Source organism: Taeniopygia guttata, chromosome 3, assembly GCF_048771995.1.
Source record: "Taeniopygia guttata chromosome 3, bTaeGut7.mat, whole genome shotgun sequence".
Classification (NCBI taxonomy): domain Eukaryota; kingdom Metazoa; phylum Chordata; class Aves; order Passeriformes; family Estrildidae; genus Taeniopygia; species Taeniopygia guttata.
Window position 1 is genome coordinate 17,115,403 of NC_133027.1, and position 20,396 is coordinate 17,135,798.

At 41.9% G+C, this 20,396-nt stretch overlaps 1 protein-coding gene across 1 annotated transcript in view; it reads left to right on the top strand.

Moving 5' to 3' along the window:
• Positions 1 to 3,537: 3,537 nt before the first annotated feature.
• The window catches only part of ADAM17 (ADAM metallopeptidase domain 17), a 34,769-nt gene continuing 17,910 nt past the window's right edge, over positions 3,538 to 20,396 (top strand). Inside the window, exons 1-4 of the mRNA XM_002197838.7 lie at positions 3,538 to 3,791; positions 15,985 to 16,117; positions 17,605 to 17,738; positions 18,646 to 18,734. Coding sequence (XP_002197874.3) covers positions 3,557 to 3,791; positions 15,985 to 16,117; positions 17,605 to 17,738; positions 18,646 to 18,734 — 591 coding nt within the window. The 5' untranslated portion in view covers positions 3,538 to 3,556. The remainder of the gene's footprint in view (positions 3,792 to 15,984; positions 16,118 to 17,604; positions 17,739 to 18,645; positions 18,735 to 20,396) is intronic.

Sequence of the window (20,396 nt, forward strand, 5' to 3'; positions counted from 1 at the left end):
GCTGGTGAAGTATCATCTACCTGAAACTTCAACCCTGTACTCAGTGGAGGTCAAAAATTACAGAAAGTCACTAAAATCAAGACATGAGTAGAGGAAAATTATTTATTGCATACTTCAGAATGGCTGTACTATATAAAAAAACCCCAAAAAACCACAAACCCAAAAACCAAAACCCAAAAGCCAGAAAGAGGTTTTAGATTAAGCACAAGCATGGATTAATCACACACAAGGGAAGGCTAACCAAAATGAAACATTTCATTTGGAGAAAAACCTAATCAAACCTGTAAGTCAGAGGGTTATGGTAGATTTCATGAATGACATTGAAGGAAAGAGCCATAAAATCATAAAACCCAATAATAAACAATTTTCAAGAAGATCTGAAATAATCTAAGATTACTTCAATAATCTTAGTGCACAAAGTGCCAGAAACTAAAACCCACCAACCAAACTAGCTGCAAAACCAGTACTGAGAAATGATAAAGTCATGGTAGAAAACCCAAAAGAACCTCTGAGTCTGTGTTCCTCTGTTGGAACACTTCATCACTGGCTTATTTCTGATCTGTTTCAAATGGAGATGTTGACTTAAAAAGAAGTTCATGACACAAAACAAACAACTTTGAGACAAATTCTCAATAGACACTTCTTACCCAATAAACTCAAGGATGCAATAATTTGCACAGTGCAGTGAAATTCTAACTGCTGGCTTAAAACTTTCTTGGCATCTAAGAAGTAGATTGTATCAAATGTTACATTTGTTTTTTAATTGTTTCTAAGGGAAAGCTGGAGAACTCGTGACCATTCAAAGTGACACTATTCCTCAGAGAGTAGTACAACTATAATTAGTGCATGTGTGGGGAGATGTGATTTACCAGGGAAAGGTCAACAAGGGTTTTGTCAACATTGCTCTTGCCAAGAGAAGTCTTGCTTTATAAACTGAGATTGAAGTCTTTTGAATGTGTCAGCAAGCACTTGCATAAGGGGGATTGCAGAGATACAGTTTCCTGAGATTTCTGAAAGACTTTCAAGACTTTCTTGCTAAATGTTCTAAAGGAGACTAAACAACTACAGGACAAGAGAGAGGATCCCAGCATGGATTGAAACGCAGTTAAAAGACCAAGTATATGGTCAGTTTTCACTATGAAAAGAAGTCGCTAATGCACCTTCACATCTCTGCACTTATTCATAAATACTCCGAGTAAGATAAGGAGTGACAAGACAAAGATTGCTGAAGATATGTAATTCATGAAAGGAGAGAAAAGGTGTGGCTGAGAATTCCAGAAAGACCTGCCTCTATTTAGGGCTCACACACACCCACTGATGATCCACGATATGGGGGACACATTTGCTCTGGCACAGGACTCAACAGGGATCCCCAGACTCTTCTAAAGCTCCACTCAGACCCTCTGTGTCATCTGGAATAGCACTGGACACCTCCATGTGGGCAACTGAACAGAGATCTCAGTGCCTGTCAGGAAAACAACAGATGATCATGAAAGCAGACCAATGTAAATCCATGCACATGGGAACAAAACAGTCCTGCATCACATGTGGAATAATGCTGTCTGAACTGACCACTACATATCAGGAGGGAGAGCTGGGAAGTTTAATGTTATTTGTAGGACAATGCCAGCTCAGTGGAGATCAACAGCACATTGAATATTAGAAATATTCACAAGCAATATTGAAAACAAGGCAGGGAATATTGTTATGCCACTTTATAAATCTACTAGGTGCCTCTGTCATGAACACCATACGGAGTTCCAGTCCCACCGTCACAAACAGGAATAACAGAAATGGTAAAGTTCAAAGAATAGCAGCAAACACTTCATTGGAAAGAAGATTTCACTTAGACTTGTCAGAGTGCAAGAGGAGCCTTACCAGACTGCAAGGGCATTTCATGGAGGCTCTGAAGTGGTGACTGGCATAGAGAAGGTAAACTTGATGTACTGTCCTTTCCCAAGCAAGAAGCAGGGTCAGGTCATCACATGGTGTCACAGAATGTCAGGTTGAAAACAAGGAAAGTGGCTGTTCATACACACAGCGACACTGTGGGACTCCCTGCCACAGGATGATATGGATGCTACAAGTTTACAAGCAGTAGGTCACAGAAATCATACAAATCACAGAAAGGACAAAGCTGGAAGGGACCACAGTGGAGCATCTGGTCCAACCTCCCTGCTTAAGCAGGGCCATTCCAGAGCACATGGCACAGGAATGTATCCTGGTGGTTCTGGAATATTTCCAGTGAGGGAGACTTGACAGCTTCCCTGGACAACCTCTTCACAATCTACTGTGTGACTCACTCACACTGTAAAGAAATTCCTCCTCGTGTCCAGCTGGCACTTCATGAGCATCAAATCAACTGAACAAACATATGGAGGAGGTATTGTGAGGGCTGCTAAACAAGACACAACCTCTGATTTCAGGAGCCACTAGATGCAAATTGTTGGAAGTTCAAAGCAGACCCACTGGAAGATTCCCCAGAAGGTTCACCTCTTACAATCCTCTCGTCTTTGGGGACAAGAACTGGGAGACACACTCTTATTTTATGTATCTGCCTTTATGGTGCTATGAAAAATTTTAAAATGAGTGATTTTATTGATGCTTTTTAAAATATTTCAGGTTAACTGATGAGTAGCACAGCTTAAGCAGGATGGGCAATGGGGACATTTTTTTTCTCCATTTTTGCTGAGTACATCACTTACAATCATCTTTGCTGGAGGCATCTGCAAAAGGTAAGAGATCAACCTAATTCTGGAGAACATTAACCAGAGCACTTCAGCACAGCTGCAACACAAGTTGCAACACATTTTCTGTGCTTTTATGTCAATAAGGCATGCTCTTTGGGAACAGTTGAGTCGTGGACCCATCACTTATTATTTGTACTAAGTGCCACAATCCTCAGTTCTGCTAAGGAAACGACACAAAACCTTGGAAAGTCACTGAGTACAGTCACTCATGTGGGCAGGGGAGAAGCAGCAAATGCAGTTGTGAGTGGCATCACTGAGAGTGCAAGGCCTGAGAGCAGCAGGGTCCTGCCCAGGCAGATCCACACCTCAGAGAGGGGCTGCCCCAGAGAGCACTGCAGAACCCAGAGCCTTATCCCTTTCCAGGGTCTGTTCCTGCCCTGGGGAGGCCGTGAGGGGGCTGTGGTGAGGATGTCCCAAGAAAGCAAGCGCTCTCAGAGGAAGAACAGCATTGCCAGCGAGCAGGCGCTGGAACAGACTGTCCAGAGGCTGCTGTCTCCGTCCCTGAGTACACTCAGGAACCATCTGGATGCGGTCCTGTGTCATGCGGTCCAGGATGACCCTGCAGGAGCGGCGGGGCTGGACCCGAGGCCCCGGCGCGGTCCGTGCCGTGCCGCGCCGTGGTCCGTGCCGTGCCGTGCTGTGCCGTGCCGTGCCGTGCCGTGCCGTGTCGCCTCACGCCCCACAGCGCAGCGCCGTGCCGTGCCGTGCCGTGCCGAGCCGTGCCGCGCCGCCTCCCGCCCCACAGCGCGGCGCGCACCGCCCCCCGCACCGCCCCCGCCCAAGATGGCGTCCCCGCCCGCCCCACAATGCCCCGCGCGCAGCGCCGCGCTTCCGGGTGTGGGCCGCGGAGGGCGGCGGGCCCGGCGCGGCGGGCGGCGGGCGGAGCTGCTCCGAGCGGATGCGAGCAGCGGGCGCGCAGCACCGGAGGAGGCCGCGTCCGGACCATGATGCTTCGACTGTGGCTGGTCCCGGCCCTGGTGCTGCTGTGGGGGCCGGGCGGGCTGGAGGCGCTGGGGCACCCGCAGCGCCCGCAGCGCTACGGTGAGGACAGGGCGCGACCACGGCAACCCCGGAGGGGAGGGGAGAGGGGAGGAGGAGGGAGAGACCACTGCGGTGATGGTGGGGAGGGCGCGGCACCCCCGCCTCTGCCATGGGGGAGCGGTGGGCGATGTGTGGGGCGGGCAGAGCGGCCCTGGAGCGAAGGCATCGCTGGTGGGCAGTGCTGGGATCACTGTGGGGACACACCGCTGTCTTCACACTCGGTCTGCTGAGGAGTTTCCTCACAGGAGTTCGCGTTCTGCTGAGGCGGGACAGTCCCAGAACAGGTCGGTGGAAGGGACCGCAGTGGGTCATTGCTCCAGTGTCCGTGCTCCTGCAGGGTCGTCCTGGATCGCATCCCACAGGATTGCATCCAGGCGGTTCTGGAATATCTCCAGGGAGGGAGGCTGCACAGCCTCACTGGGCAAAATCGTATAAATGGCCTCCCTTCACAGTTCTGCTTGGAGAGTCACCAGAGAGCCCGAAGCCATTGGAGCTGAAAGTGACCTCTAGAAAAGCTTGACACGGAGGAGAACCGCTGCTTTATTTCACTTCTATAAACAGTTTTGCGTCTAAGCTTCTGCTTTGCAGTGAACAAGTTGCAGACTTTCGTTTGATAAGCAAAAGCTTATCACTGAAATGGCAGATGGATTCTTGCACGAGGCAGTGGCCGTGTCTTGCCCTTAAGATCCGTATCTTGCATACTTCTTGGATCCTTGTCTTCGCTCTATTTTCCCTTTTCTCTGTATCATGGTTCCTCATCACTGGAGCAGCAGAATTATTGTTTCCTTTGAAAGGTTTTTAAAGGGAAAATATCTGACCCCCACATGAAAACCCCTGTTTTGAAAATCAAATGTACAAAAACAATTTTGTGATAAGTTCTGTTGCTTTCCTTGAGCCCATTGTTGTGTGGGGTGGGGATTCACGTTGGGATGATGCTGACATTCAAATGAACAACTGAACTGTCTAAAGGCAGTCTATGAACACTGTTCCAGTGATTAATCAACTGTACATCCCCACAGAGGTAGCTGTCCTGTCTCCAGTCACCGAGGCCAGCAGGGACTGCTCCAAGTCTCCTTTCTTGGCTTGGATCTCTCAGCACATTTCCTGAGAGATGTCTGACCTCTGCCCTCCTCTCCTGCACCTGAGGTGGATCTGTGCACACCTCAGGAGTTTGTGGCTGTAGGAACCTGGGAAGGATGGGGCTCAGTGGTGGATGCCCCAGGAAGTGTAATAGAAATAAAGAGAGCGTGTCCTTTCAGCATCAGGCAGGTCAGGGAGGTCCTGAACAGCGGTTGCACCTTGGGCTGTCAGACTTTCACACCTTCTGAAGGACCTCTCTGCTATGAATTCATGCAGTCTTTATCTGGTGGCTTTTATCTTCTTGGCCTACGTACCACTGTGCCTGGACTATGAGCTCTTCAACTTTATGAAATACTGCATGGAGGAAAACCTCATTCCTTCTGTTTCTAAATGTTGGAAGAATTATTCATTTTTTTCGCACCTGTAGTGACTTACATACCTATGCAATTTATCTCATTTGTACTACTGTTTGTTGTTTAAGTGATAAAATATTAGTCCATATAATAATTCTTAGTATGAGGAAAGCATCCTGACTTTATTGATTACTTTTGTCTGTATATTTTGGGTTGGATTTTTATTTATTTGAGATGTATGGTCAGGGCTGCAAGACACCATTTGTAATACAAAGGCAGTATAAATTTATAATTATGAATGCTTTTGATTTTGTTTCCTTTCTGAGTAATTTTTGGTCTTTAATAGTCACTCCAAGCTCTCTTTTCTTTGTGTTTTTTGTTTGTTTACAGTTATTTTCTTTGGGGGGGTGGGTTTGTTTGTTTCTGTTTTCTTTTGGTGGGTTTCTTTTGGTTTCTTTTTTTGTTTTGTTTTGCTTTGAGCGGTAATAATTGTACCTATATACTTTGATGTGTAAATACTGTGGGGAACTCTTTTCCTCACATGTTATTTCACACATTCACACTTTGAATTTCATCATATGTTTTGTTTTGTTGTCCAGTAAACTAAATTTACAAAAGTATTTTGTGAGGGAATTTGAAAAATCTATGTGTGCTACATTAGCTGTTACTTTTATCCACACACTACTGCCAGATATATATATATACACACATATATATATATGTATAGGAGGCACTACTTTCCTGGTATCTTATTTAGCCCCCCCAGGTCTAATAACTTACATGTTGTTATTGTTACCTGTTTGCCCTTGGGACATTGAATGTATTTGTTGATTAGGCCCTTAGGTAGTACCTGGAGTGGAAATTGGTCTGTTCAGACCTCATGCACTACACCCGTGGCTCTTTAGTCTCATACCACAGTTAGGAGTTGACCAGTTCTATTTTTGCAGTGTTTTGTAACTCTTGGGGTAATAAATTCATATCCTGTTGATTTATTGGTAATTTTCTTGAGTTGTTTTAAAGCCTCTTTTCCTGAGTCTTGAACACAAGTCTTTACATGTACCCTATCATGGCAAAAAGTTATTTTTGGGGAACTTTTTATCTCCTCTGCGGGGAATACCAAGGTCAGTTATTGGTACTGGCCTTTAGCATCCATTCTTGGGACTGTCTTTGCATCTTACTTGTTTTACAAGCCCCTTTGGTTATTATGCTGTGTGGTTTCTTCTCGTAAAATGAAAAAATATTTTAAGTATTAGCTTTCTGCCTTTTATAAGCTGCTTTTAAAAATACCTTTGCCTATTTTATTGTGGTTTTATGTTCATCTTTTGTTGGAGTTCTGTTGTCCTCATCTTACAGCTTGGTTTTCTAAATATCATCTTTTCCTTCTAATAATTTCAGTGTTACCATTTTGAAAGCTTTGTTTACGCACAGCTTAATTTTTGGGAACCGAAATCAGATTTCTGCTGAGCACTGTAAGGAAGTTTCATGAATTAACATTTTGTGATTTCTATTGAGAACTTCTCGCTTATTACTCTGAGTTTAGTTTTTCAAGGAGGAAAAAAAATTATACAGTGAAAAACAAAATTTACAAAGAATAGAATAAGTGATAAAATGATGTGGGTCATTTTCCAGCTTTTTTTGGCTGAAGTAATCTTAGGGTGTGGTGCTCCAGGAGTCTAAACTGATCTAAAATGAGACTGCCACAACCTGACCTCAGCTTTCCAATCCCTTCCCCATTCCTGTGAGCACATTCATGGAATGTGAGCTGTCTGGAAGTTAATCTCTTTTTTTTTGTTTGGTTCCCCCCCCCCTTTTTTTTTTTTTTTTTTTTTTGTTTTGGGGTTTGTTTGGTTCCTAAATCAGGGTGTTTTTTTTGTTTTTTAGTGGTTTGGGGTTTTTGTTTGATTGGTTTTGGTTTATTTTCAGTAAAGGATATATTTTCTCTCCGTGAACTCCATTATTGTGGAGCAGCTCACAGTGTGACTGTCCAAGCACCTGCCCCATTGTTTTTGGGGGGTGGAAAGGGTTGTGTTCCAGGTGAGGGATGAAGGCAGAATGATTTCCAGCTCAGTTTGTCTTTAGGTGTACTCTTTTTAGTAATGTTGACATCCAGGATCAATTTCTAGAGAAATGGGGCTCTACTACGCAATACAGTGACTGATACTGTTGTTTGGCCCCAGAAAAATTAATGGCAGCTCTTTCAAGATTTTTCTCTTTGTTGTCATTTATCTCTGAAGATAACCTTTTATACCTATACAATATTTATGCTGTTTGTCTTGGAGTTCAGACACATCTGAATGGTAACAAAGCTTAAGGTACTTGAAAAGAGTAACAGTGCAGATATCCAGCTTAGGTGCTGAATAGGCAAATAGGTCACTGAATATAGCTAAAGAATTGCCTGAATCTGTATTACAATACAGTGGTACAAGTTGTGTGCTGCCACTGTGCAGCATTTGTGCAGGATTGCCCCCAGCAGAGTCTGGATGTAAAATGTGTCTTACTCTACTGTTGTGTCTTTTGAATGAGAACTTTTTGTCTCAAGCTAGGTGGGGAGCTAAAATAAGATAGTTCATCCTTTGCTTTACAGATGATAGTCTTTAAATCACTAACTGGGGATCTTTTTCTACCTGCCAAATTGCACTAATAAAATCTGAGGCAGGTACCCTGATTTTCACCAGTTTTTTCTCTATACCACAGAAATGCCACACAGAACTCAGAACAATTGCATGAGCTAGAGAAATGGTACAAATGGTTCTGTGCAAACCTACCTAATGCACATCAGAAGACTCAGATTTAGAAGTTGTTGAGTGAAAAAAACAAATGGTAGTAGTGTTGATGAATAAACCAGGGCAGCTAAGTGATACAGAGGGCAGCATAAATGGATTTGAAGTCAGTTTTGAATTTTCACACTTGTTGTGACAAAATGTAGGAAGTCCAAAGGAACGTAACTTGCTGCCAGAGAATTTAGGGATTGGAAGTTTAGCTCAGTGTCAAGAATGTGCAGTGAGATAATTAGTGACAAAAATCTTAATGCAAGGTTAAATTTTATCCTGCTGGACTGAAGCTTCTGTTGGAGACTAAGGCAAGACCTAGGTGAGGATCAAATGGTTAATTTCTCTACCATGATCTGCTTTTTTGTTACAGTTTCTTACCCCATTTGGACATCCTTTGAAGCAAGATTACTGTTTTAGATGGAGCTGGTTTTGCAGTTTGTCCCCAAAAGCTGAAGGTTGAGTGTATTTCTCACCATGCATCACATGGTGGAGAATTCAAGGACACGCAGTCCCACAGCATGTGATCCCTGCCCAGGATATGGTGGGATTATTTCAAAATCATTGCAGGAATTTGTTGATGCAGTGTCTTTGTATAAACAGCAAATGCTTGGTGTAGACATGTCCCTATTGAATGTAAATGACCAATATTATTTTTGTGCTGTGGATTAGCAATCTTTTCCATGAAGTTACTTAATATCAAGGTTTTCAAGTACTTTTCTCAAATTTGTTTTCATTTGTTCAGATGAATAGGTCAATGTTTCCATTTCCAACTGAAAAAAAGTGATTGAAGTGTAATTTCTGCAAAAAGTACTCAAGGTCAAAAAAAAGAACAATGTCAATGCTACATTGAAGTCTAATTAATAAGAATTACCTTTAACTGTTGCAAGATTTTTGTAATGGGAGCATAATCCAGTGCTCGGAATGAGTTTGGTTTTCAGTAGTGCCAATTTGTTCTTACCTTTAAGCAGACAAAAAGTAAAATTCCTGTTTGCATTTAAGATTTGGTGTGGTTTAACTTTTTCCTCAGTAAAAACTGACAACTTCACTGCTGCTCTACATTGCTGATAGCAGTGACTCATCTCAGTTTCATGCTTCTGCTACTCTGGAATTTTTGTGTGCACGTGCAGAAGCCCCAGCATGGATTTTTGCTCTGTGGCTGGAAGGGCCAAGTGAGGAAGCCCAGTCAGCCATACTCTAGCACTGGCACATTAGGTGTAACTGTGTTTTGTAGTCGGCAGAGATTTATCTTTGCCATAGAAGTTCATATTTAGTTTCCATTTTAAACAGCTTTTTCATAAACTGTAGGAGTCTGAGTTTGCCAGACTGATGATAGCACGAGCTTTGCTGTGAACCCAAGAGCTAGTTTTTTTTAACGAAGAGCAATTTATCCTGCTGTCCTTTTCTGTGATCTTCGTGTGTAGCACATGAACTTGCCTGTTTTGGGGATGTCCAGCAACCCTCTCAGTGGTTCTAATGATCTTCCTGATGTCTTCCATTCTTGCAGATACATGTATTGTCCATCTTTGTCACTTGTGGCCTGCATCTCTTCACAATATCCATCCCTGTCTTCCTGTGTTGCCCTAATGTGCATTATTTGTACTTTTTTCCCTCCTTGATACTTGCATTTTTAACCTATGTAGGTGCATGGACTGGGAAGTGGGAAGGCAAGGGGGCTCTGTTATGAAGGGAGGCAGCTACAGCTGCCATCCAGTAGATGCTGATCCATAATTACTGAGGTGTTGAACAAGAACATGATATCCCTTGGTTTCCTTTCGCACCTTTTCAGGTTGTCACTGAAATAGTAAAATTCTGCGCCTCAGTACCTGTGATGTGCCTCTAATTTTGGAAGCTTGTATGTGAATGAGTCCAAAGTTGTATCCACATGGAAAAGAAATGCAGTCAGAAGTGAAGGGGTTGGTCTCACAAGTGTCATCTAGACAGTAATTAGTGTCTACCTAGAATCAGCTCCACTCAAATTTATTTTGTGACACAGCATGATTTTGTGATGTGGTATCTTTATACAGTGGTGAGGCTTGTAGTGTTTTGATAGCCAGACAAATGGTCTGTTTCCAGAGAACACTGCATCCCATGACTGGGCAGTTCCTCTCTGCAGGATGTATGAAAGCACGTGATTTGGGGGTGGGTTGTGCTGGGGGTTTTTTGAGCATCAGGTCATATGATGCTGTCCTGTTGTAAGATGGGATGGCTGTATTGCCCTCATTTCACTTTAATTATGAGGATGTTAATTCAGTAGACTTCCTTATTTTTTATAATGCCAATATTTGGCAGGATATTGCTTTTTTTTCTTTTCCTTTGAAAAGTGGTCTATTGGCATTAATAGGACAGACAGTTATTAAATCAAGTAGATCCAACAGTGTAAGTTTTGTTCCTCGCTGGTCCTTATTTAAGATGTGATTAGTGAAGGAGATAATTTGCAAGGTTGGAAGTGTGTGAGGTAATGTGTAGGACCATTGTGGGTATTCAGCTGTATTCAAAACCACCAGAAACAGCAGCTTAATTATCTATATAGCTTCTGCTAAACAGAATTTACACCCTTAAGGAGATATTCCCACTGCCTAGAAACAAATGTTTATTTTACTCTGGGGAAAAATTTTGGAGCAGTATAAAGGTGCTGCTACATGAAAAAGTTTTTCCTGAGATGAGCTAAAGGGTATTTAGTAAGCTGTTAGTTTTTCCATGATACCCATCACTGGCATGTCTGAATGTGTGATAAGGAGGGAGTAGTTGCTCAGTGTAACTGCAGGAGAAGTGCACTGTGGAGTAGCTGGTGGACAATAAAGCAGCAGCATCCCTGCCCTCCCTGCACAAGGGTGATTAACCCTACCCGGAGGCTTCATCTGCTGCCGAGTGAGTGAGTGCAGGCACCTTGTTTTCTCAGGTGGTTTGACTAGTTTGATGCAGCTGGGATCCAGTTAAAAACATGCCTTCTAAAACATTCAGCTGATGTGGCTGATTGTTCTTACTTACAGGTTTGTCCAGAAATGTGCTCAGAGTGTAAACTTTTACCTTGTTATGGTTTATTAGAATGCTGACATGTATTTGGTTCTTTCTTTGAACTTGTTTCTCATACAAGTTCTTCTGTTTAATGTTCTTGATGAGCAAAGCAGCAACCACTCTTCAGTGGAAACAAGTAAACATGATTTATCTGAACTGTTGAAAGCATGGGCTGTTTTGTGTGGGTTAAGTATTTCAGTTCACTTTTTATTGTGTCTCTGGCAATGCCTCTGTACCAGATGTACTGGAGAAATATTAACAGCACGTGCAAGGAGTTGTTACAGACCAGCTTTCCCATGATAAACCTTCTCAATGTGTCCTCTTCATCAACAGTCTCCTAAAAGCAGTAAAGCTGTTCAGAGAGGGTATCCACAAACATTTGTGCACGACTGCATCACCTCCTGCCCGGCACAGACCATTTGTGTGCCCAGTTGAAATATGAATATATTTGCCTTCTCCATTAGCACTCTCTGCAATGGTGGTGCAGCCAAACAATCCAGCTGTGTTGCAGCCAGTGAGCAGCTGTTACTACAAACACAAGGGCAGCTGTTTTATGTAGGGTGATGGACACCTGCTCTAGCTCTTGTGCTTCAAGCTGGAAAAACTCCAGTCTGTGTTTCCTAGTCTAAATTCTGAGACTCTGAATTAATTTTCAAATTGCTGTGCTTAGTTACTTCAATTAAAATATTTTAATTTACAAGAAGAGCATACAAAACTAAATAGTAACAATAAAGAATATGGAGCCCTTCTATTCAGTCACTTCTCAGCTGAATCAGAAAAATTGTTACTAGTCAACTGCTCATAAGCTTTTGATAGGTATTTGATACCCATTGGAAATCAGCTTGAGATCAGAACCCCAATGTAGTTGATGAGTACAGTATAAAATACATCCTGGAGTCCCTTCTTCAGTCTTGGAGACGAAACTGATTTAACAGTCCCACTACAAAATCCTTCCTGAATGTGTTTGCAGTGCCTGTTGTAGGAGTGCTCCCTGCAGGCTTGTCATCCCATTCCAGTGCCTTTGACAGAAAAATTATTTCTGCTTTTATTTATTCCCTTGCGATGATTGGAGAAATAACTGCAATCATCCCTGCATGTCTCACTGATTATCTAGTCGTCTTTTTTAAATCCTAAAAGTAATTTTTTTTTTGAATTTTGGATCCCGAGTTTTAGGTAGGAATATTTTCTATCATGGGATAATTTTCTTGAAGAGAGTTCTAGAAAATATAATTATATCTTCTGGGTTAAAACTTCATGCTTCTAGATAAGCTTAACCTTTCCATAAATGATGCAGTGCAAAAGAATGCTTATGAAATGGCTGAATGCCACATTTACTTGTTGGGTTACAGACAATAGATGGGGCATGAGATCATGGGAATTTACTGTTGAACTTACGAAAGCCAAGCTGGTTGGAGAAGGCTGACATTAGTATATGAATTGCTAGCTGAGCACTGAAAGAGAAACTTCTTTTGAAACACATGCAGAGTGGCCTCCAACTCAGGGAGTTAAGCTGTTCTCCTGTGCATTCTTGAGGTCTTTGGTGCTGGTGCAGAGTTTATTAAAAGCTGCTTTCCTGTGTCAAGTCTGAAGGTCTTGTGCCAGGAGGCTTTTAGCCCAGAAACAAGGTGAAAAAAAAAGAGGCAAGAGTTGGTGGGTTCAAAGCTAGGGGTAGAGGTGGATCAGTGCTGTGGGTTTCTTCTTGAGAACTTTGGGATATTGTCTTTGTCACGTGACGTTCTTTCCTTGTCTCTCATACAAACCCGATTTCTGTATGTTCTTAGGAGGTTTCCCTCTGGGAAAGAAGGTACCATGAGGTGAAGGGTGGTGGCAGTAAATAAATACTTGCCATATCAGGATGCAATTAAGATGTTCCCTAAAATGACAGGAATGCAGAGATCTTGGAGGGTGTGGGAGGGATTGAACTGCAAATAAATGGTTTGGGAAACCTAAGCTCAGGTCTGTTGAAGCCCATGGGAAATGACTCTTGGACCATAATGAAGATAATAGGGAAGGAATACCAGAAACATTTTAAAACTTGAATAAAAAGTCAAGTATATGCTTTCTGTGGCTCCCATCCACAGACTGTTGTACAGTTGGATTCTGTACAGTTCTGTGTTTTCTTTAAAATAATGACACTTCATCTTTTATTTTCATTAAGCCATGAACATGGATTCATTTTCACAATATGAACATTTTACAGAAAAAAATTAATTTGAGTGTATTGTATTACCAATCTATTTGTTCCACATCTATCTGATACCATAGTTAGTTAACAGATTATGTCTGGGAGGAGTGTGTCTTAAGCCTCTACTTATGTTGTAAGTAAAATTAAAAGCAAACAAATTTAGGAAGGGTAAGAGGAAATATGAACAAGTGCACTCTTGTTTCAGGGTTACAGGAACTGGGAGTGCCGTGTGTTTCATTTGTTACTTCAATAGAATCATCTTGCTCATCTTACTCATCTTTATGAACTTCTTAGGTCTTGTTCTTACTACCCTTCCTGTGTCTCTGTGAGGCATTTCCAGAAGGGTTTTTGTGTATATTAAGGTGGAATAGGACTTGCCTACCAAGTAAAAAAGCCTGATTTTTTTTAGCAGACTTCTCAGTTCTCTTGCCATGAAACTGAGACATTTTGTCTGGCCATAGTAGCAACTATGTCTTGTTTTTTGGCATGGCTTTCTCTTGGGTCTGGTCTGTACTTCAGAGGCAGAGATGGAAAAGGACAGTAATGTTTTGTAGCTGGGGTTGTGCCTCTTGAGCAGACCTTGCGTGGCAAGACCCTGAACAGCATTGCAGGGGTACCACACCTTGTTTCATACCCCATGTTCCACATGCTTGGTCTGAATCATAAAACAGTGTTGGATATTCTGTATATCAGCATTCACTTTAATTGAGGGGTCAGCTCTAGCCTGAGTGTAGTGACAGCATCTTGAGTTTGATTAAATGAATTCAGAACTAGGCAGTTTAATGAGGTTTTTTTTCCAGAATTTATTTCCTTGCCTGTTCCTACACTCTTTCTAGTGGTTCTGGATGAGGGCAGATGCCAGACAAAAAGCAATTAAATAGAACAGACTTTGTAACTAAAAACCAGCTGTTTGGAGGGGGAAGTTAGGCATTTACTGGGCAACCTAAAGGTGAAGGCCCTGCCTGACATGCAACAGTGGGGCATATGTGGGGAAAACCCCCACCACAGAAGATATGGTGATAGAGACTTGTCTTTGCATATAACCCGAAACACATGGTAATCATGTGCAGGTGCTCTCGACCTGAGAGTTGTAAACAGAAATCAGGAAATCGCAACTGCTCTGCCCTTCCTGTGTTGCTCAAGGGCCAGGGAGGGAGAAGCCTGGGAACTGTGGCTCAGCGGCTTCTGCTGCCTAAGAGAGCAGCTGTGTTTCCCGTGCCTCACTCTGTGAGTGGGTCTGGTGCAGGGCCAGGAGGGCTGTGAGGATCATCTTTGCTTCTGTGCCTTCCTCACTTCAGTGTACACAAGCACACTAGTGGACATACACTGCTGGTTAATTCTCCCCACCCACCCACCCCCTTGCGAAAGGAAAAACAAGGTGCTTTCCTTGCCCTGATCAGTGCATGTGTTCTTAAAGCTTTCCTGGGCTTTGGAGGCGTGGATTTGGGAATAAATTATGGTACTGAATGTCAGGTTTAAAAAACCCATAATATTTCAAGAGCTGTGAGCATCTAGATTTCAAGTTGGCAATATTGGTTTGTTGCACAATACCTTGTTAGTGGTGCTGCTTACTTTAAAGTCCAATAAAGCACATGAGGTGGCTTTGCTGAGTGGGGTAAACTAGTGACCAGGGACTCTGAAGGAATGTCATCTTCCTTAACAGAAAATCTCTTTGGTAGCTGTCAGGTCTGGTTTAGAAGCATAGCTGGAAATGGAGAGGAAGGAAACAGGACATTTAAAAAAAAAAAGAATGTCTGGGTGAGCACTTTTGTCTCTAGTAAAACACATCTGAATCCTCATTTAGTGCAGTGAAGAGTGAGCACCTCTGGCTGAGAAGGAAAATGACAATGTGGGAATAAATAGCAACTGAATCTATCAGTGTTAGTGGAAGCCGGGGTGGTTGTTGTGTGTCTTGATGGGTGGTGGGTGCTCCAGAGAAGCAGGAGTGTGGATGGGTGTTTTGATGAAGGAATGCCTTACAAAGTAGCAGGAGGTTTTATCAGCAAGACACAAGCACTTTTTGCAGCTTGTTAATGGTGGAAACATCTGAAGAATATTGACATAAATTTGTAATGTGTGTACTGCTCCTATAGGAGTTCAGGCACTTGTTAATGGTGGAAACATCTGAAGAATATTGACATGAATTTGTAGTGTGTAATGCTCCCATAGGAATTCAGGCACTTGGTCTCCTTTCTCTGAATAAGTTTTCGTGTTCTCAGTAGGAAGAGAAGTTTTGCATGATGGTAAGGTATTGGGAAATCAGGATATCTCACATGAGTTGCTGTGTTAGTTAGTTCTGATTGATTGTGCTATGCAGATAACCTGTTTTCTGGCTACTGTTGGGCAGAAAGGCCCAATACAGTCCAGTCTGCAATTAACTTTGTTTAAGTCTCCTGGGTTAAATTATTTTCTTCCTCAGACTCATGTGGGGACCAGCAGGTGAGGAGAGTAATTTACCCCAGAGAAATGGGGATGTTCTCCCTATGTAGTTTCTTGGGGGCAGCCAGGGAGGGCATAAGTTCTGCATTGCTGTGGCACTAAAAATGATGAGTTGCTTAGAAGTTGTATAAAAATTGAAGCAAACTCTGTCTCTCTCAGATTGTCTTGTCTCACTCTATGATTTTGAATTGCGTACACAAAATAGGCCATTAGAGAAATGTGCAGTAGTTAAAATTAAAGCAAACTGTGTATTGCTGTTGAAATGGGAGTCTCTGGTTTGCTCTTTTTTTATGTGTGCATTTGGAAAAAAAAGTCTTTTGAAACTAAAACTTTCCTTGTTGGTCTTTCAGACACAGTTGAGTCCATGCTTTCAGACTACGACATCCTTTCTCTGTCTAGCATCCAGCAACACTCACTGAAGAAGAGGGACCTCCAGCCTGAGACACATGTAGAGAGGCTCTTAAGTTTTTCAGCCCTGCAAAGGTAATTAAATCATCAGTGATGAAATAGCATAATATTTTCCTTCAGTTTCTGATGAGTAATGTGGAGTTTCAAACCCAGAAATTGTTGTCTTGTTCTCTGTCATGACTGGCCAGTTCTTCTAGGTTAGTGATCTGCATGGTTATGTGACTTCAGAGAGGCTCAGAGGAAAGGGGAAAGTAAATTCTATTTTATTTCTCTGATGGCTGACATAGCAGTAATTTAGGATTTCTTTTGCTTTATTCTTAGGTTTAGTTTCATGTAGATTACTCCCACTGATTAGGCTGGATCTCACTTATACCTCATCTGGCAATCTTGTCAGTTCTTCTCGACTGTCCTCTGGTTCTTGAAAATCTCAGCCTTCAGTTTGGGAAGTGTGTGTGGTCTGCTGCCCAAGAGGTTGACTGTATTTATTTTCATAGAGGTTTAATCCTTTTCCTGTTGAGTATGTCCCATTAAATAAAACACTTATTTTCATCTTTTGTTTGTTTGGTTTGGTTTTGTATTTTGGTTTTTGTTATAAGATGGGAAATAAAGCTCAGGTGAAAGGGGGAGGAGAAATAGAAGGGAGCAGGCATGAAGATGGCAGAAATTTTATTCTGAGAGTCAGACAAATGCCTTGCAGGATATGACTGAAATTCACTGAAACTGAATCTGAAATGGGAAGCAGGGTCAGAATCACACTTTATATTAACAAATGTAGATCGATTTTTGTTTGAATGACATCTTTTGTCCTCTGTGTATTCATGTGCCTTCCCCATGTCATCTTCAACTGCCATGCAAGTTATGCATAATTTTTGAATTTCTGAATGTTTGAAAGGGCATTTTTTCTGAGTTTGGAGGGGCAGTTATGAAAAGTTAATGGGATCAGATGTCTGAGTGTCCCTGTTTTGCACTGCCTCGTGTACACTGGCTTTAGGGTGAGTTGCCAATGATGATTACAGAATAATTGCAGAGGAGCATGCCAAAAATCTTTCACCCAAAGCCCACATAAACCAAGAGCCCATCAGGCTTCTTCCAGAAAAGGTTATCAGCCTACTTCTTGGGATAGTTTTCAGTTTTTGTGACAATATATTGTAAAAAATGTAGGGAGTTCAGATTTCTGTGTATGGTCTTTTGCCTGTATTATGTCAGAAAGTAAGAACTTCAAGATAATTTAATTTCAAATAGATGAAGAAATTTCTTGGTCTGACTTTTTTTTTTAATAGTTACCAGTAACTGGTTTTGCTTAATTGCAAATGAAGAAGGCACATCATGAACAAACTGTGACTGTTTTGGATTTAGGGGGTTATTTTTTACACTTTTTTAAATTAAACATCTGTGACTCTAAAATATTTACAGTTATCAGTTACACAGTATATGCTTTTGTAGCCTGCTTATCAGAATTATTGCTTTTTGACTTTTTTTGGACCCTCAGTAAAATGGAGATTGAATGTATCTGTTATGTGTATAGTTTGCTTAAAAATAAATGTAAGTAAATTCTTTTACAGGCACTTTAAATTATACTTAACTGCAACTGCTGAACACTTTTCAGAAAAATTTCAAGCATTAATTGTGGATGGTGAAGGCAAGGAAAAGGAGTATCGTGTTCAATGGCGAGACTTTTTCACTGGACATGTTGTTGGTTAGTATGAAGCAGACTATGGGTGAATGCTGAGAAACTACAGCTTTGCTCAGGTCTCTTGGGCAGAGTAAATGGTGTATTTCCCTCATTTTGATCAGATGTGGTTAGGATGAAGAAATAAATATAATTCTTATCCTCTTGGGTTTTCTGGTTTTGTTTGTGTGGTGTGTTTGGGGATTCTTTTAGGTTTGGTGGGTGATGAGGTGTATTTGCATCAAGCTCCTAAGACAGGACTCTTGTGTTGAGTTTGGAAGGACACAAAGGTATAATTTACTTAAGCAGCAGCTTGCAAATTTATTTTTTTTTTAATGCTGATGGTAGCTTTAATTCCAGCTGGAATGTAGGACTTGAATGTTCCCTGCCCCAGAACACAACGCTATGGTAGAGGTGATGCAGTTATACCCAGACTGTTCAATTAAAAGACTTAAAGATAGTTCTTTGTAGATTACTTTTCTGTAAAGAAAGATGCTGTGCTCCACTTCCATGCAGTACTAATGCTTCTGCTAAGTTGTTTTGATTTCTTTGTTGCCTTTGTGATTTGGTGAGACTTTTCCACTGGAATGCAGGCTGACGCCATGAAATTGCTGCCTGATAGTAGTTAGATGCACCTTGCTTTTGTTGGCAGAAATACTGTGTCCCCCATTACTAATCCCCAGAGGCATCTCAACACTTTCTGCAAAATTTTCTGTTAAATCTGAGTCTCACTGACTGTGACTATTAGGAAGTTATGACTTGGGGAAAGTGCTGATTAGTTTTGTCTTTTTCTTTAAATTGAACAGTACAGAGACTGAGGAAGGTAATTTGTCATGAAGTTTAGAAACAATTAAAAACCCCCAACAAACGGTATTCGTGCAGGAGCACATGCAAACAGCTGAATTAATTTAATGCTTCCTTATTTATGTTAAAGGAGAGCATAATTCCAAGGTTGTGGCACATATTGGGGATGAAGATTTTACGGTGCGAATCAATACTGATGGAGAAGAATACAATATCGAGGTATGCTTTGCTGTGGAAAACTGTATCCAGACAATCACCTTCTTTTCCTCTGGGTGTTCCTCTTCCTTGTTAGTTATGTTGACACTTCTGTAGCTCAAACTAGATTTGATGGTAGTGTTTGTTTTGGGGTGAGGAGAGAGAGAAATAAGAAACCAATTTGGCTTGCAAGCGTTGACTTTTATTAGTGAGTGACATTCTCTGACAGTTGCATGTTTTAAGTACATCAGGGAGAAGGTATATTTTAAACAGGAAGGGGTTTCAGAAATAAATGGATAATGTCAGAAATTGGTGGTGATCATGGCCTTTAACAAACTGTAGCAGTCTAAACAGAGTCAAAATCAGTGAAGCTTTTTAAACTGGCTTTGTTACATCTTGGAAGTTTTCCCATTTTTAGAGCTGCATTGAAAATTGATATTTTATCTGAAAATCGGTTATTTTTCCCTACTCCCTTGTTTTTCACCATTTTCCTTGCTTGTGTTATTTTGAACTCTTGGTTCAAGAAAAATTCAACAAATACATAATTAGAGACTGTAATAATGAGATGTTCAGTGCAGTATATTCCCAGACACAAGCAGTATTTGAATGGCTGAATAACAGTAATTATGGCTGAGTGTTATATGGATATTGTAATTGTCTCCAAACCCAAAGATACGCAGAATTATGGGTAAACCTGAGAAATATAGTCATGTTAAAGTATAAAAATGTGAAATGCTCAAATCACTGTACTTGAGTTTTATATTGAGAACACACAGCATCTGTTTGCTTGTGATGTAAAGCATGTTTGTGTTTGTGCTCCAGGGCAGTCGTAGGTGTCCCTCGTTTCTCCGTGCAGCCAGCCCCCTGTTCCTGGCTGGCTGTGTCTGTGCAGCTGGGGGCAGGCAATGGTGTGCAGCCTCTGGCTTGCCCTGCTGCCTCGCTGGTGCTGTCCCCAGGTCAGCTTTGGCTACTGACAGCCCTGGATGAGATGATTCCTGTGCACAGTCTGTTCCCCAAAGGCAGCATGGACAAAGCTGCTCTGCCATTTCCTGCTTTTGTTTTCAAGGTAGTTGTGTATAGTTGGGAAGGGCTGTGGGCCGTTGTGTAAATCACTGTTGCCCTCACACCTTGCCTTAGTGTGTGAAACCTTCAGTTTTCTGCTGCAGACATGTGGCTGCTGACATAGCACAACCTTCATGTTCCAGGACGTTTTGCTGTGAAATGAAAGCACAGTGTTCTGAATGATGGCTGGCTAAAGTGGGAAGAGCCCTGCTTAAGGGCCAGAGGAGACCCAGAGCCAGGTGCACTATGTTGTACATGTAGGCAGTCTGTGCTGCTTGGCTTTGGCCAAAGAACTGACCCTGTCTGTGTCATATTTGGTGGCGTTGCTTTAGCTTTGACATTCAGATAAAAATAGGACCTGTCAGTAAAGTAAAATATTATTTGTGTGCATCTGCTATGGGAATTGGTGTCTTTCCTTGAGATTTCATGGTCTTCTTTGGTTTTGGAGACATTTTCATGCTTGTGACTTGGGTATCTATTGAACATCGAAGAGCCCACATTCTGCTGTGTGCTTAAAGGCTCTCTGTTACCTGCCTCCTCCTGTGCTTCTGGTCAGTGCCTTTGTTAGCAGTTAAAGATATCCTTCTGGCTCCATGCTCTTGCAGAGGGGAGCAGAGGAACCTG